At 39.1% G+C, this 15,854-nt stretch overlaps 1 protein-coding gene across 1 annotated transcript in view; it reads left to right on the forward strand.

The window, feature by feature from the left end:
- Positions 1–15,854, forward strand: part of kn (EBF transcription factor knot) — a 74,907-nt gene that overhangs the window by 16,105 nt on the left and 42,948 nt on the right. Inside the window, exons 7-9 of the mRNA XM_076690841.1 lie at positions 3,034–3,089; positions 9,569–9,642; positions 10,024–10,092. Of these exons, the coding sequence (XP_076546956.1) occupies positions 3,034–3,089; positions 9,569–9,642; positions 10,024–10,092 (199 nt within the window). The remainder of the gene's footprint in view (positions 1–3,033; positions 3,090–9,568; positions 9,643–10,023; positions 10,093–15,854) is intronic.

Consider the following 15,854-nt stretch of genomic DNA (forward strand, 5'->3'; position numbering starts at 1 on the left):
GTTTTCTGACTGACTGGGTAGTTGACTTGGTATAAATTAAAAAAAAAATGGTACTAAACGTGATAAGTCAACCCATCTTAATTCTCGTTTCGATAAACAATGTCGTATTTCCAAGCACCGTCATGCAGTCCCATTCGTGTCTTATTCAGAATACCAGAGAACACTATTCTTCGAGGTACAATCGGACAGTTTGGTATATTGGAATTTGATTCGAGGCGAAGGATTCGTCCATCGGTTTTAAAAGATAGGTTTAGGTTGCACCAAGAATTTATGGAATAATAAATCGAAAACGTCAGACTGGTAGTTGCACAATTTTACACTCTTCCAGGGACATATAATATTGAAAGTAATTCGCAGTTATTGCCAGTCATCGATATAGGGACAATGAGAAAAAGGCAAGAATTTCAAGGAAAGATCGCGGACGCAACGGAGGTCCATACGTCTCCTATTGGAAGTGCCGCTTATGTCCTTTAAGAGTGGATCGGTAGATCGGCACGGCTCTGATTTATGCCTCGATCTGGTCTTCTGTTCGAACAGCCGAGATGCGCTCTATAAAAGTTTCATGCATGAAACGCTTTAGCCGGTTCGCTTTTATATCACCGAAGACAAATTGGCGCGAGTTTGCACGTCCCGTCTTCTTCCATCGGATTCTGCCGGGTTACTTAATCGTATCGGCACATTGTCGCGTCACCGATCAATCGGCCGAGACCAATAAATCTATAATTAAATAATAAATGAGGAAGATAGTTTATACGCGCAAGTGACGGCAGAGTTTCTCTGCATCAGGTTCTGCCTCTTTTTCTGATCTCTTCCCTCGATCGGTTTCTTCTCTTCCTTGTCCATTCTTTCCTTCTTGTTCGTCGTCTTCTTTGCCAATGTCCTTGCACTCTCGAGAGATGGACAAAGAGAAACGAGTCGTGCAAATAGAGCGAACGGGTAAGTCGGACTCGAGGAGTATTAACGGCTGGTAAGAATGCCGATCGAACGAATAAAATGGGTGGTGTTTGCTTCTTCGGTCGCTTCTTGTAGAAAACGAACTTGGTTGCCTAGTTATGCTAATACGAACGGATCTATCTGACTCTTCTCAGCAGGACTTAGCACGCGATACCGCTTCTTGCTTTCGCTTCTTTTCTTCTTCCTTTTAACTTTATTGCCACGATTCCAAGCCACTGATCGTGACTCACCAATGTCTCTGATATACCACACGTTTAAGCGACGCGTAACTCGCTCATGCTGGTAATTGTGATTATTCAAGATGCATCCGATCTAAGTGATTTTATACGGAATCTTCTTTACATATCCAGGGCTTCGGGAATGGAGGAATGGACAAGATACCTTTTGCGTAATACGGCATCAATCGTAAAGTTAAACAAAAGTATCATATATTGGAAATGAAAATAATTTAAAATACAAAATTCTGCCTCTCTCTATGGTCCGCCGTCCGAGGGTTGAAATATAATTCCATTAGAAATAGTAGCAAATGTTAGCAGTTGTTCGATAAAACAGCGATTCAGATGCTTCACCATAGATCACAAAAGAAACTTGAAAACTCGAAGAACAGGATATAAATGCGTGCTCTAATAATTACCACGGCCAACATTCCACTGTAACGACGTGAATCCTTTCCGATCGGCAAGAAAACATCTAACAATGGATCGTCGTTGTTTTCCAATCAGACCATTATAATCGACGTTCCATTGTAGCCGGTAAATCCTGACATCGCTACTCTCGAACCGGATATAGAGAGCAGCAAAACCGACGGAACTGGCGACTAACTTCTGGTAAAGCCACGACGGTTTCTCCAGGTAATTTGTGAGCTAGTTTCAAGCGTAGTATCGTAATCCATGGTAACGTTATGCGGTACGAGTCTGGCCCCATAGGTAGCCGCCGGGTCTGCGAGTCTTATGTCGGGATTACTTGGCTTACCGGACACGGGAGGCCGGAAGCCACGAGGGTGTCTGTCCAAAATACTCCCCGGGATTACCCGTCCTTCCCTCGGCAAGATAGAAACTGTTCCGAAAACTTGCTACCTAGGAATGTGTGTAAACATCGGTTATCTGTAATCGTTAGTAAACGATACTGTGATACGTACTGAAAATCAGAGAAAATAATTTCTTATAACATTTAATTTATGACACGATTCCTAAAGGTCTCTCTAATTTAAATAAACCTTTTGAAGTACAAAACGAAATTATGAAAGTGATTGGGGTCAGCAGCCTTCCAATGGTCAGCCATGGCAGCACGTCCATGAATCAAAGGATACCCGTTTATTTCGCGATGTTCAAGTTCCTCGAAGCGGCGAAAACGGCTCGTCTCGCGTAACTAAAGTCTTCAAAATAATTAACGCACTACACGTACAAGAATTTGCCTTGCTGCCGTGGCTCGTTGCATAGCGATCCGCACGGTGAAGTCGGTACTCGAACGGGTACAAAGTACGGGCTGGGCCCATGCAAAAACAACGGAGATTGTGCATACGTCCCCGGGGATGCGATCGGGCCCGCTTACCTCGTCGTCAGCCTTAAATGCTCCTTAATATGTATGTTTTTCTGCGACAGACCCTTTCAGCGGCGCCGAACTTGTCAGAATTCGGACTCGTTTCCGTATTCGTCGTATTCCATGCACATCCGTCGCAAATGCCTGCGCGCAACGCTCTTAACTTAATGGGGCCTTCTTACCGTATCATTGAAAAACACTCCTGGTAAATTGAATAAAGAGCAGCGTTGTCTTTATATTAAGATAAGAAAAAGAGAGAGAAAAAAAAATGTGTATGCGAAACTGTTTTCGGTTCCGAAAAAGGGCATAACTATTTTTCTTTGCAAACTTCGAGCGTTTTGCCACTGCTTCCCTCTGGGGTACTTAAGTCCTTCATTCCGAAATTATTTCAAAGTTACAAGAACAAGTTACCCTCGTTATGGGTATAAATAATTCATTTTGAAATCTGAATGTTTTAATGAACAATTAATTAAAAGGCTTGAAGGTAACATGAAGTATTTGTACACAAGTGAGAATAACAATTTTGTATCTCTGTTTCAGGTGTCAGGCAGGTGCAGGATATCTACGTCAGGCTCATCGACTCTGCCACCAAACAGGTAAGGATCATTACCTTTTTTTATTATAAATTCCATGTTTTTTATGATACAGCAAGTTCTATATAAGGTTGGATACACAAGGTTAGGTATTTAAAATAAATTACTCGAATAACTAATTTATTTTTAATGACAGAAGTCTGGTCTGGGTTAAGTCTAATTTTTTAACTAATTACCGATATAATCAATATTATATCATACGTTTCATAAAATAGACTGATCATTTTCGTTTGACCTGATCTTTTTCAAGTGCTCGATAGAAACAATCTTTTATATTCTTCTAAGTGTAGTTTAACGCATAGTAGAGTCGTTTGTCTGTGAAAGATATTCAACCTCACGACAACTCGGATCCGATTAATAAAAGGAATTGAGGAACGGTCTCTGCCGACGCAAGGCCACCACAGCTTAGTAATTTAATCAGCTAAAACTAACATCAGCTCTGTTTCCCCAACCCTCTTCGTTCTCGGTCGCCTCTTTCTTCTCCCTACTGCTCTTCTTACCTCCGTAACCGACCAACCCCAAGATAATTTAATCTGCTAAAATGGTGCAGGTACCTATAGGCACTTACGAGCCGGGGGTCGCGACACGAAACAAAATAATTCAAAAAAGTAACTACATCTCTTGCACAATAGACACATAAGTCCATACTATGAAATCTACTTTAATCTACCCTATATATGTAAATATCGGGTCGTTTTAAAATAATCATTTCAAGAAATAAAATCTTTGCACTATCAATAGTGGTGCTACATAAAATTATGAAAAAATGGAATAAGGATTTTTTTGAAATAGGGTAATATTCAAAACAACAAATAATATTTAACATGTTTATTTTAATTTTTGTAAATACACTCCAATATTAAAACGTTTATAATTAAATTTAGGCTTTTCACTGTAATATAATTAATTTTTGCAAAGAAATAAAAATACTGAACACGGTCTGATAAATCATAGGTATATACCACTGAAAATGAATGCATCTAGTCGATACTTTAAACATTAAATAAATAAATAAAAGCTAAGTCATAGAATATTATCCAATCGTAGATTTTTTGATTGAAGGTTCCAAGAAACGATTTCATTGACAATAGGAATTTGTTTACTGTTCGTTATCTATTGGTAGGCGCGAAAGGCTTTTCGCAGGAATGCTTAGTAGTCGAAACAGCACCCTCGAACACATAAAGGACTTATCGTGCTCGTGATCGGGGTATTTGCGTTTACTCGAAGGTTATGATCCTTCTTTGCACGGTATCGGTGCAGCAGGATCTACGCTACTGTGTACAGGGTAACAACACGTGGTTCGCGGACCGTGCGCAGGGTTCGCCACGTGGCGCAGATAACAGGATGGAGCAGACGCACGCCGGTGGCTGGATCCCGTTGGGGTAGGAATCAACCCCCCGGAAAATTAAGTGCTTGTAGCTCAGATGATAACACTCTGAACGGCGGGAACGCGTCACTGCGACTACTTTCGAAGAGTTCCATCGTGCGGAAACAGTAACCGTGAGGAAAGGAGCGCGGGAACTTAACGGGTTGATTGTGTCGGAGATTCGTGTCAATTATCCTAGTTGTTGACGCCTTGTCGATTGATCATAAATAGACTGATTTTTCTCTTAAACATTTCAATTCAAATTAGATAATCCGTGTTTGAAATATTTTTGCTTACTATATTATTGAAAATATTTCAAAATTATTAAAGGATTATTAAAAGGGCAAAAAATAACAGTTTTTACTCAGACTATTTTTGAATCATTTATTGCGGCTGGCTTTGATAAAAATGTGAAAAATATAAGTAGTCAGCTTTGGGGAGAATAGAAACATCGGTAAACGAATGAAACGGAATCTTGAGCGAAGTAAACGCCTCGATAGTTCTCTAGAACGATTGTCCACGAGGAAAAGAAAAGCGGAAGTGATAGATGCCGGGATACCCTTTCCGTCTCTATGGAGGTATCGTGCCAGTAAAGGGAGTAGAAAGTTGGATGGGGTGGTGGGATCGAAAACGAGAAAGCTGCAATTTATACATCAAAGCCTCGATTGAACGCGTCTCCTCTATTCTGGCAAAGCGAGAGGAAGACATACCGACACGAGAATCGATATATATTTACTTTGCTCGTGTATGGAGTTTCGCGCAACAACTCGTACGAAGTGTTTAGCAAATCTAGCTTCACGTGTTCTTACCCTGTATCGTACCCTACAAAATTAACAAACCTTCACCGTTCCGTGGATTAAAGCATGTTGGAGAAAAAAATAAACCATGCAACGTTTCGTTGTTTACGATGCATTGTTTCAGATACGGATGAAAATAAATAATTTTTACTGAAAAGGAATTAGTGAAAATATTATATAGGCCCAAGATCTATAACTGATTCAAATCCAAATTCATAAATTGAATTTATCTCCCTGTCGTAAGAAAAATTTCATAGACGAACGTCGAGTTACGGCTCACAAATTCCAATTCGGAAATGCGACCGACTTTCCTCGAGACTGAATCAAGTGGTCGGTTATAAATCCGCAATAATTGGCTACACTGAGCTGGCTGCTGAGCCCATGGCGAAGCCCTTCCGCTCTTAAGCTGTTCTTCAATTTCTTCGCTCCTAGCTTCAAGGTAGGTAGGTATCTATATCTACTTTCGCCTGGCGGAGCGGCAGAGAGTACCGGGAGCACTCTCAACGAGAAAGTAGAAGGCGGAGGTGGAGAAGGATGGAGGAAAAAAAAAATACAGGATGTCGAGAACTGCCGTGCGTTTCTCGTTGAAATTTCCAGAAAAATACGAGCAGCTTGCGCGGAAGCAAAGGGTAGCGTGCAGCTGCGGCTGAATGGCGCTAACAACGTACGTTTTGTAAGCGCTCGAGAACGAACTTCCGGCCAGAAAGAGAGGAAAGTGGGAGGGCTGGGATGCGCTTTTTCGCGGGATTAAAAATGCTAAATGGTAATTAGTTCCGGGGATAAAAAAGCAGTTACAGGCGGAGGGTATCGAGGATGTAGCGCACCCTCGTTATTTTAAATGAATAAACAACAAGAAATTGTACGTAACCCTTTTAAGTTTCTACTCTCATCCGCCACTGAAAATGATCAGTCTGAAACCTCCCTCTTTTGATTTTTTAAATATTAAAAAAGATCCTGTGAATACTAACACTGGTATCATTTTATGGAATAGTTGAATAATCGTAATCACTATTTTCAAACGTATGCTAGAAAATAGCTAAAATATGATTTAAGATCGAAGGACACCATAAATTTCAAAACGTTACCAAATCGAATCCGGTATCAACCCCCTGAATGTCAAACAGTCATGTATAATACTGAAATATGAGTATTTAACTATAGATTAAGGAAATAATGAGTTGGAGATAAGTTAATCCTTGGTAGATAAGATGAGAAAGAGAATAGGTTCGCCTACCCCTATGTTAGTGGACATCTTTTCAGAGGGTGAGACTGACATTGTATGCACGTTGTTTCGTGGTGTATACGTCAGACTACGGGCGTTGCACAGAGGCTGTATAGGAAGGGATTCCCAGGGGACTTTTGGAATCGATTTGGGATGGAAATCATTACGGCAGATTTGAATGACTATCTTCGGAATTTATCTGCGCCCTCCCTGTACACTTCTTTTCTTCCTTGTTTTACTGCCATCTTCGAGGGTTCGTCGAGAACAATGTTACGGTTATGTTACCGAACTCGAGTTCATTTTTCGTCGATAACAACTTTTTTATTATTATATTTATTAGGGGTATGCAAAGTCCTTGGTCTTCTTTGCAAATTTTTACTTTATTTTTGTATCATACAGGACGCATACGGTAAATCATAAAATCCGTATTCCGTCAATTGTTTGATTTTTCGAGAAAGGAATTTCATCAAATTTTCATTGAAAGTACAATATTATTAAAATGTTAATAGTATTGATACTATTAATAAAATAATATTGATACTTAATGAAATATTATTTCCAGACATAGACCTTTTGTGATTGAAATATTTTGTCTTTCATGTTATTTTATAAACTTTTTTTCAAATTAATCCACATTAATTAAGGGTTACACAAATTAACCCTTCAAGAGTTTTAAGAATTTTTCGAAATTAAAGAAATTTTAATTTAATTAAATTGTACTTAAGTTTGCCCATACATATGATGTTAAAAATATAAAAATTAGAGGTGATGTTGCGTTATCCTTATTAATCCTTCGTAAGTAATTCCCGTGGGAATTGGAGGTTCGGGGGAGGCCCAAACGTTTCTACTGGGACCAAAAGCCAACGGAAGAAAGGCCCCTTAGGGGTTGATGCTGACTGGTTGCACCCTCAGGACGAGTCGTCTGCCACCCTCTACCTACTTGAACCAACTACCCCTTGAGACGTTCGACGACATAACCACGTGATATTTAATGGATAAGTGTGTCGATGAAAGAGATGTAACTCTAACAGTGTCGCTTTAAAGACCAGACCAAACCAGACCAGTCCATACAGAGGCAACAAATCGTTACTCGACTAATTGCATTTAAATCTCTTTTGGGATCAGTGAATCGGTCCTATTACAACCTTGAACTACTTTTCTCCAGATTACTGATGTGAAACGATGCCATCGAAATTCGATAAATGGTAAAGGTAACCAATATATTACGAACGATTTGCAGGAAAATTACATTTTATGACATAAGACATACAAATTACTGTGTAGATTAATATTTTGATGACCACATATTTTATTTTATGTTTTTTTTTAAATTACTCAGAAAATTGTATAGGGAGAATTACCTTTCAAATTGGAATTTTTCAGCATTTTGCAGAATGGACGAAAGGTAAAAAGTAATTATTTGCAAAATCAACAGAACTCCTCCCAGCAGTGATAAATGACCACTGTGCAAATAATATCGTGTGACATTTCATAAGCTGGACATAGGACATAATTTGCTCAATGGTCGTTATCTGTATAAATAGTAATTATTGTACACCTGGCATTAGCACACTATGTGTATTATCACCCTTGGAGGACTCTATTAGTTTGTTTAGGAACATGAGCCTGTAAAGTGTAATTTAAATTTATGTAATTAAGTGTCATAATTGATACCTTATCAGTGTGACTACATTCATTTGTCCACTGCTAATTAATTTTTCACAGAGTGTAATAATAATTTCTTGAAAATGAAACTTGAAATTAAGATCGAGTATCTCTCGATGAAGTCACGAGTAAAAAAAAAAAAAAATTCGTTTGTTTAAGTAACTACAACCCCTGTCTCTCTGTAGGTAAGGTTAATGCGTACAAGGTAGACACTTATGTTAATTATTCCCGGTTACAAATAAGATCGCGTGTCGGAGGTCTATTAGAATAGGAAACAACCAAAGGGCACGTAAGATTTTATCCTCCCTTTCGCTTTCCTTCAATAAGGAAACACAGTGCCTTTCCTCTTCTGCTCTTCGATCCACTTACCTCTTTATTCATGTTTATTTTCATCCCCCTATTTTCCGGGCTTGAAGTTTCCACTTCGACGAAGGTAGGGGATTCTCCTCTGATTTACCTACCGCCACGTAGAACAGCCATCGTGCTTCGTTTACGTTTCAATTTGGTTATTTTGTTCGTATAAATATTTGATGCCGTTCTGAAAGTCGCACCTAACTGGCGAACCGAAATGTATTTTGATATCGTTACCGCGTAGTGATTCAACTACACTTTCACGGCGAAACCAATTCCCTGGGTTACGCTATTTCAGAGTATTTACATTTTATCGCTTCTTCGCAAACTCCTGCAATTTACCGCGTGATACGATGCAACTTGCGCATAAATTGCATACAGAAATTGATACGATTAATGGTGTCTGACGTAGAATAAATGCAAATCAATATTTCAATTCTTTTTTAGAATGGATAAATTAATTTTATGCGGTTTATTATTTGGAAGATACCATGGAGAATAAAAGGATTTAATGTTGACCAAAATAAAAATAATAAGAATAAATAAGAAAATAAAAAATTTTGACGATAATATCACCGTGTGAATGATATGTTTCAACGTCCATTAAATACTATTCTGAAGATTTCATTTAGGAAGATCAAAGGCGTGCTATCTATCCGCGCTGTATTATTCTGTGTCTAATCCAGGTCTTCTTCCCCAACTGTAAGTGCACGGATACAGGGTAACAACGTGTTGTCATTAAATAAAAATCAATCAGAAGGTCGTGAAGGAGGCTTAACGGATTTGCTTAGGCCGCCCACAGCTTAGTAATGTTACAGGGGAAACAGTCCCTTCGCGACCTGCATCCATACAGATAGTTCTCTGACGTGTTACATGTATGTACATTTTCCACCAGTCCCTTGGATATATTAAGATAAGAAAATTTAATTTATTATTATTTTCTATTACAGCAAATATTCTGTATACCTACTTCATGATTTAATATTTTTAATATTCATGTTATAATATTTTGAAAGCATCAATTTATTTGATGAGAATGACAATATTAAATTATACTAACGATGATTTTTTTCTGTTTCAGGCTATCATGTACGAGGGACAAGATAAGAATCCTGAGATGTGCAGGGTCCTTCTGACTCACGAGGTGATGTGCAGGTGAGTTGTTTTTTAAAATTATAAAAATTCTATTAAAAAATGTACTTTAAGAACCAAGATTTTATTGCAAACAAATATGTACGCTCGTGGTACAAGTTTCTTGCTCTTCAGGCAACCACCCTTGCGGTAGCTAAACTATAAACGTAACGAGACATACGGGAGTGCAGTCATTCTCTGGGGGTGGCTGACTCATTGGCCCATGGGACTTCGTACTGACGACCCTGCACCCCCAAAACTTGCAAAGTCCCAAGGGTTCTGGTAGTTTTTACACGACCTCGAAAGGACTGACCCTTCTGGACCCTTCTCGAAACAAGCCTAAGAAAGACTCCGTACACTTTCATGCATATCTATCTCTAATTAATCTGTTTCATTTCGTTACAGTCGGTGTTGCGATAAGAAAAGTTGCGGGAACAGAAACGAAACACCCAGCGATCCTGTGATCATCGATCGGTGAGTGATATCTGTTACATAATTTTAACGCGATCATCATTTTTTAATTTAGTAAGCGGATAAGCTTACTCTGTAAAGAAACTTATTTTCATTTGAACCCTGCGCTGAGCCAAGGGATGAGAAAAATTTGAATGCGGTCCTGGTTGAACCTCGAATCGTAATTGAACCTCGTGGGTAGAAGCTCTATCAGACACTTTCTTCGGCATTTATAGACAAACAGAGATAAGCCATCCGATTTCATAGAAACGTCAACGAGCGTGATATCAGTTTACCGCCCTTGCTATCGTTCTTCGCAACGAGCTGCGAAGTAAGGGAAGCAGATAACTCGTTCTCGAACCCACCTGCGAGATAGCGTCTAGGAAGCAGGGATATTTAGGCTTGCAAAATACGTTTCCTACGAGGTGTGGCGAGGCTGGTAGGTGTAAGAGCACTCAAATGCTTCGCTCGTCCTTATACCACCTTCGCATTCTACGTCGTGCTGCTTGTCCTTAGAAATACGGACATACATTCTTTCTCTTCTACCTAACGGTGTCTTTCTCCTTCTTACTTGGAAGCTGGCTAACGTTTGCGAGTAGCAGGGTGAGCCCGGTATCTGAATAGGCTATAGAGTGTCCTGAGATAGGAACGGTAGGAAGGAAGAGGTTTCCCGCGGGACCCAGGCCGAGATAGTCTTCAGGAGGACATCTTGTGCTCAGGGGTGCTCAACCCCTCGGTTTTCGATACAACCACGTCTTACAGCTTTCATCCTCGTTCGGAGGATACGTGTTGGCAGGATAGGTGACAGGAAAAGCCTATCAGACTTCTACCTTTAACTATTTTTCTACACCCCAAAGTCTTCTTCTTTATCTACTGGATTTAAGTAGAACATTCTTGATATTAAAGTTATTTATTCGTCTTCAGGAAATAGACACTTTATTTGATAGGGTGCAGTATCATACAAAGTTTTGCATTTTTGAAGTTCAAGTATCTTTAAAAATATTTTATTTACTCTTTTTCGTTTTTCGAGTATAAGGTAGAGTCGAATTTCAATTTTTATATAATTTACGTATTTTCAATCTCTCTTCCTTTATGAGAACTACTGGGATGGTTAAGCTTACTGTGTTAGTCGTGTGATAATAAATTTATATCGAAAGAAGACTTGTCCGTCGGAGCATTAGAAAAATTAATCTCGAAAATGCTGGCTCGCTGGCAGACACGCACGCACCTAACATCGTATAAACCGCGATATAATGTAAATGCAACCACGTTGCGGTCGCGTGTCACATCGAGCGCCGCCCTAAACTACGTTTCTTGCTTGGTTTGTGGTAGATCGTGCCGAGCGTCGAGTAAACGAACGATTCACAGGATTACAAGATTCAGTTAGCATACGCATTATGTTTATCATGCGTTTATACAGGTGCATAAAATGTCTGCAATATATTTGTCATGACACGTTGACAGGTGCAATGAACTTGCCGAAAATCTCATTACTATTCATTTGTCATTTTTATTTTTTTCTTCTGTATTCTAGAAATTAATTTTCATACTTATTGTAGTTTCAATTACCTCGTAGTTAATTAACTTGTAGTTAATTGATACTACATGTGTTCCTATGTTTTTGAGGAATGGGGACGTGTGTATTGTAAAAGTCAAGATCGTACTAGTTGTCGGAATATTTTTACAAATCGTTCTGTACATAGGTATATGTACACTTTCTATGTGTACATTGATGGGCTAATAGATTTTCGGTCTGGAACAAAACCGCAATGGAAAGCGCGAGGGCCCGATCGAGAGAACGAGCGAAGGGTATCAATGCCACTTTGATTGAGGTGGCCCTGGTCGATTGTGACATGCTCACTCAACTGTGCAGAAAGTACAGCGCAGTCCCCATCAATTGTGTATATCTGACTACTAAAAAAAAAAAGGACAAAAAACAAAAGCGCTTCCTATGCCTAAGCGTGGCCATTTTTTCACCCCATCACTTTCCCTCAACAAACGTTGAAGGGAACAGTCCGGCAAGGGTGAAAGAAAGCAGGACTGATAATTAGAATTCTTCTTTAGATTACAGGAGTTGATAAGTAGAGTGACTTTTAAGCGAAAAACAGGTTGGACGAATAGTATTTTGTCAAATTAATAACTTTTTATATTATTCCTCGAAGAAAGCCTATTGCTGATAAAATTATTAATTACTCGATTAATTAGCAATGACAGATCTTTTAAAAAATTAAATGATTATATGCTGAGTAATTGTAATTATAACGCGTCTGACTAAATATAGACTTTTCTACTGTGACGGTCCATCGGATCAGATTTGTAACGTAAAGGCTTAAGTTCCGTTTAGAGGCCAGTCAAAATTGATCGATCCACGCGTCGCATCGATCACCGATACAATGAGGAGACGTACCTCGAGAATAGTCGTAGAGAAGCTAGCGCTACGCTGGACTCGGAAACCAATTAACATGCATAATTAAAATGGCATTGTCGTGGCCGTACAGCTCCAGGGGCTCTGCCGTCGACTGACGAATCCCCAGGGACTAACGCCGTTCCATAATTACGAAAATCCTCCCCCGTTCACCCGGCCAGGTTCCTCGATTCACCGTGTCCCTCCACCCTATATCACTCTTTCTCCAATTGCAATCAGCATGCTGGTAACCCTCCTTGAAAACACGGCAGAGCGCGAGAAAAATCGGGCATCGGGTCGTCGTTGACCCGAACCGGAACCGCCTGCAGCCAATAACGTTCGAACGGGCCGTACGTCGGCCCGATTGGTTAACTTTATTTCGCTTGGCGGGGCAAACCCTTAATTTCGTGGCATCGATCATAGCCCTCGTGTGCCCTCCGCTCGGTTGCAACCGCTTCCTCGTCGCGACCCTCAACGTTTCTATGCTATATACCCTCCGTCAATTTGACGGATTCCATTTCGGGTGGCGCGCGACGACGATCGTTTCGTTTCCCTGGACGTATGGCCTCTTTGAGGGGACGACACGAGAGAATTTTTCACCAGGAAAATGGCAACCGGCCACGATTAATGCCGCGATGAATTTTACTCTGCTTTTTAAAGGGAGGATACAAAGGGAGGAAAAATTTCAATTCACTGTTCTGATTCTTTCAAATTATAATTCTTTTATTATTTATTACAATTATATTTTAATATATATGTTAATCGTTACCATTTCAATAGGAACATTAATACCAATGTTATTAATTAATTTGTATTAAATACGTGAAAAAATCAGTTTGATGGCGATATTACGATTTCCAATGGGGCATCTATCATCCATATAAATACCGGCTCGCGATATTCCCTTCGTCGAGTCGAAACGCGTAACAATCAATCGTTACCTTAATTGATTGCGATTGGTGGAGGAGGATGCTCGAGCGATTTGACTGACGTCACAATGACACACGGATTGTCAATCAGTCGCGCTTGTGGCGTTAATGCATGCAAATTTGGCCGAATCGTGCTATGTTGTCTCGTACCCTTGCCGCGTCTCCATCAGTATGGATTCGATATCAAGGGCGGTCAGAGAATTTCTGTTGCGGCTATTATTGATGAATATTGGAAATTCTTTCGTTATTCAACTTAAGCATTTGTTAAATATTCTATTTGAATGTTATATTTTTTCAGTCATTAAAATCCAATTTATATATTTAAAGGAACAAAATATATGTTTGAAATGAAGCTACGTGGAAATCATACATTTAATTAAAAAATTAGTACGTTTCTATATTTTTAAGTATCCACAATGTAGTTATGACATACAGTACATGTATTCAATGGATACTTTAAATTGGCCTCAGAAAAATGGAAACAAGTAATTAATATAACAGACGCATTAAAAAAGTCGGACCGAAACATGTTACATGCAGTAAAAACCGGAAACGTTTTGACGTCCTGTTAAAAGCTAATCAGGTGAAAGTGCGTGCAATCAACGACACATGTTAGACCGCGCTGCATTAATGATGTTTCCACGTAACAAGTAAGCACCGTTGCTTTCGATGAAAATGATGAAAACTATCAAGCGTAGATATGGACGATAATGACGGGTCTCGGTTGCCTGCTCCTAGATGACACACATCGATAAGGAAAAACTTATTAAGCGAACGACATACACGATGTATAGTGAAATAGGTTTACCATTCAATGATCCGGTGGGAAATCTCTCTCACCCGTTGCCTCTTAACCAGAGTACGCCCCTTCGTTCTTTCAATTTTTATGTATGTCATCGGGTGCACTAATTAAGACGCGAAAAGATCGAGCAGAGATTAATTATCGTTTCCTGATAGTGGTTGTTGCGTATGGCGGATTTAAATACGTAGAAAGTCTGATTTAATGACAGTAAACTAATTGTAAACTGTAAATTCATCCCTTATTTACTTCATTAAAAATACCATAATTTTACTTTGAAAATATTTAAGAAATATTTATGCAGTCATTTTCATTAAATTTTGAGCTTGAAATTGATATGTCATAAGTACCAGTTTGCAATACTTTCGTATCCTCTAATTATAATCAAGTAATGATTTAATTAAAATTTTCTTAGAATGAATTTTCACAACGAAAGGGAATTACTTGAAATGTTCAGTATTCAATTAGCTTCTCTAATCAATCCACCATTATCACCGGAAACAATAAGCAATGTCATCGTCACCCTTCAGAATTGCACAGGGTGAAAATGTTTATTTCTGTCAGACATGTGCCAAAAAACGTAGCAAATGGTTCGCTTAAGCAATTCCAGGACCGATTCCGCTGATACATAATGGATCGACAGGGGTTAGTTTAGCATAAGTTTTCCATTAGCAGGCTGAATAGATCGAGATATCGATAATATCCAATATAGATTCCAGTCGTATTTCGCGAGTGAAGCGAGTGTTTCAGGCGCCTTCCTCCTCTCCAGATTCACCAAAAGGATCCACCGCATATTTGTCGACCGGTAGATGTTATATTCCACAAATTTTTTGGTGATTCGACTAATTGGACGAATTTACGAGGGATCCAGACATTTTAAACTTTCCGTAACTCCTTTTGTCTCCTAACGATCTCAGAATTTCATGGTTCCACGTCGAAGAAAAAGGAAATTTAAGTCATCCGCGTTAAGATTCATAATTGAAATTTGATAAATTCAATCCACGAAAAACAAGACGATGTTCTTCAGAATACTCGAAAAATCTTCCTCGATTCCAAACTTGTATTAATGTTATGATAAATTATTCCTCTTTCGTATATGATTATTTCATGCCGGTACTTTAATCGATTCCCGATTTTTTTTTTTATTCACGAACCACGTTTATTAGCTTCAATTTTCTGGCTGGTGTAACGAAGAGAAAAAATATAATTAGCCGTTCAAATACAGCGTTATTTATCCGACGATTTCCCGCTCGAGTGATCGGTCGTTCTCGTTTCTATACAGAAGCGGGCACGCGTACTCTCGTCCATTTATTTTAGGGGTATAGCCAGAATGAAGGGTGTGATACCCCCGGCAATGAGGTCCCATATGCTTCGCGTACGGGAACGTGTATCGCCACCGAGTGTGTTTTGATTTTCCTAATACTCACGTCAGAAAATACTGCTTCCTGAACCAGTCAAGCTGAAAAATTCTGATCGATGTAACTTGGATCGGTTCCTATTTTTCTTTTGAGAATTCAATGCAGTCTTTTTATAATAAATCTTGAATATATAATTTTATTTGCGATGCAAATATTTAAATTCCGGATAAAAATATTAGAGCACCGTTTAGGGAAGTTTAATGTAATGACACTTGAATCGAGAAAATCTCATCGTT

This window comes from Osmia lignaria, chromosome 11 (genome assembly GCF_051020975.1).
Source record: "Osmia lignaria lignaria isolate PbOS001 chromosome 11, iyOsmLign1, whole genome shotgun sequence".
NCBI lineage: Eukaryota > Metazoa > Arthropoda > Insecta > Hymenoptera > Megachilidae > Osmia > Osmia lignaria.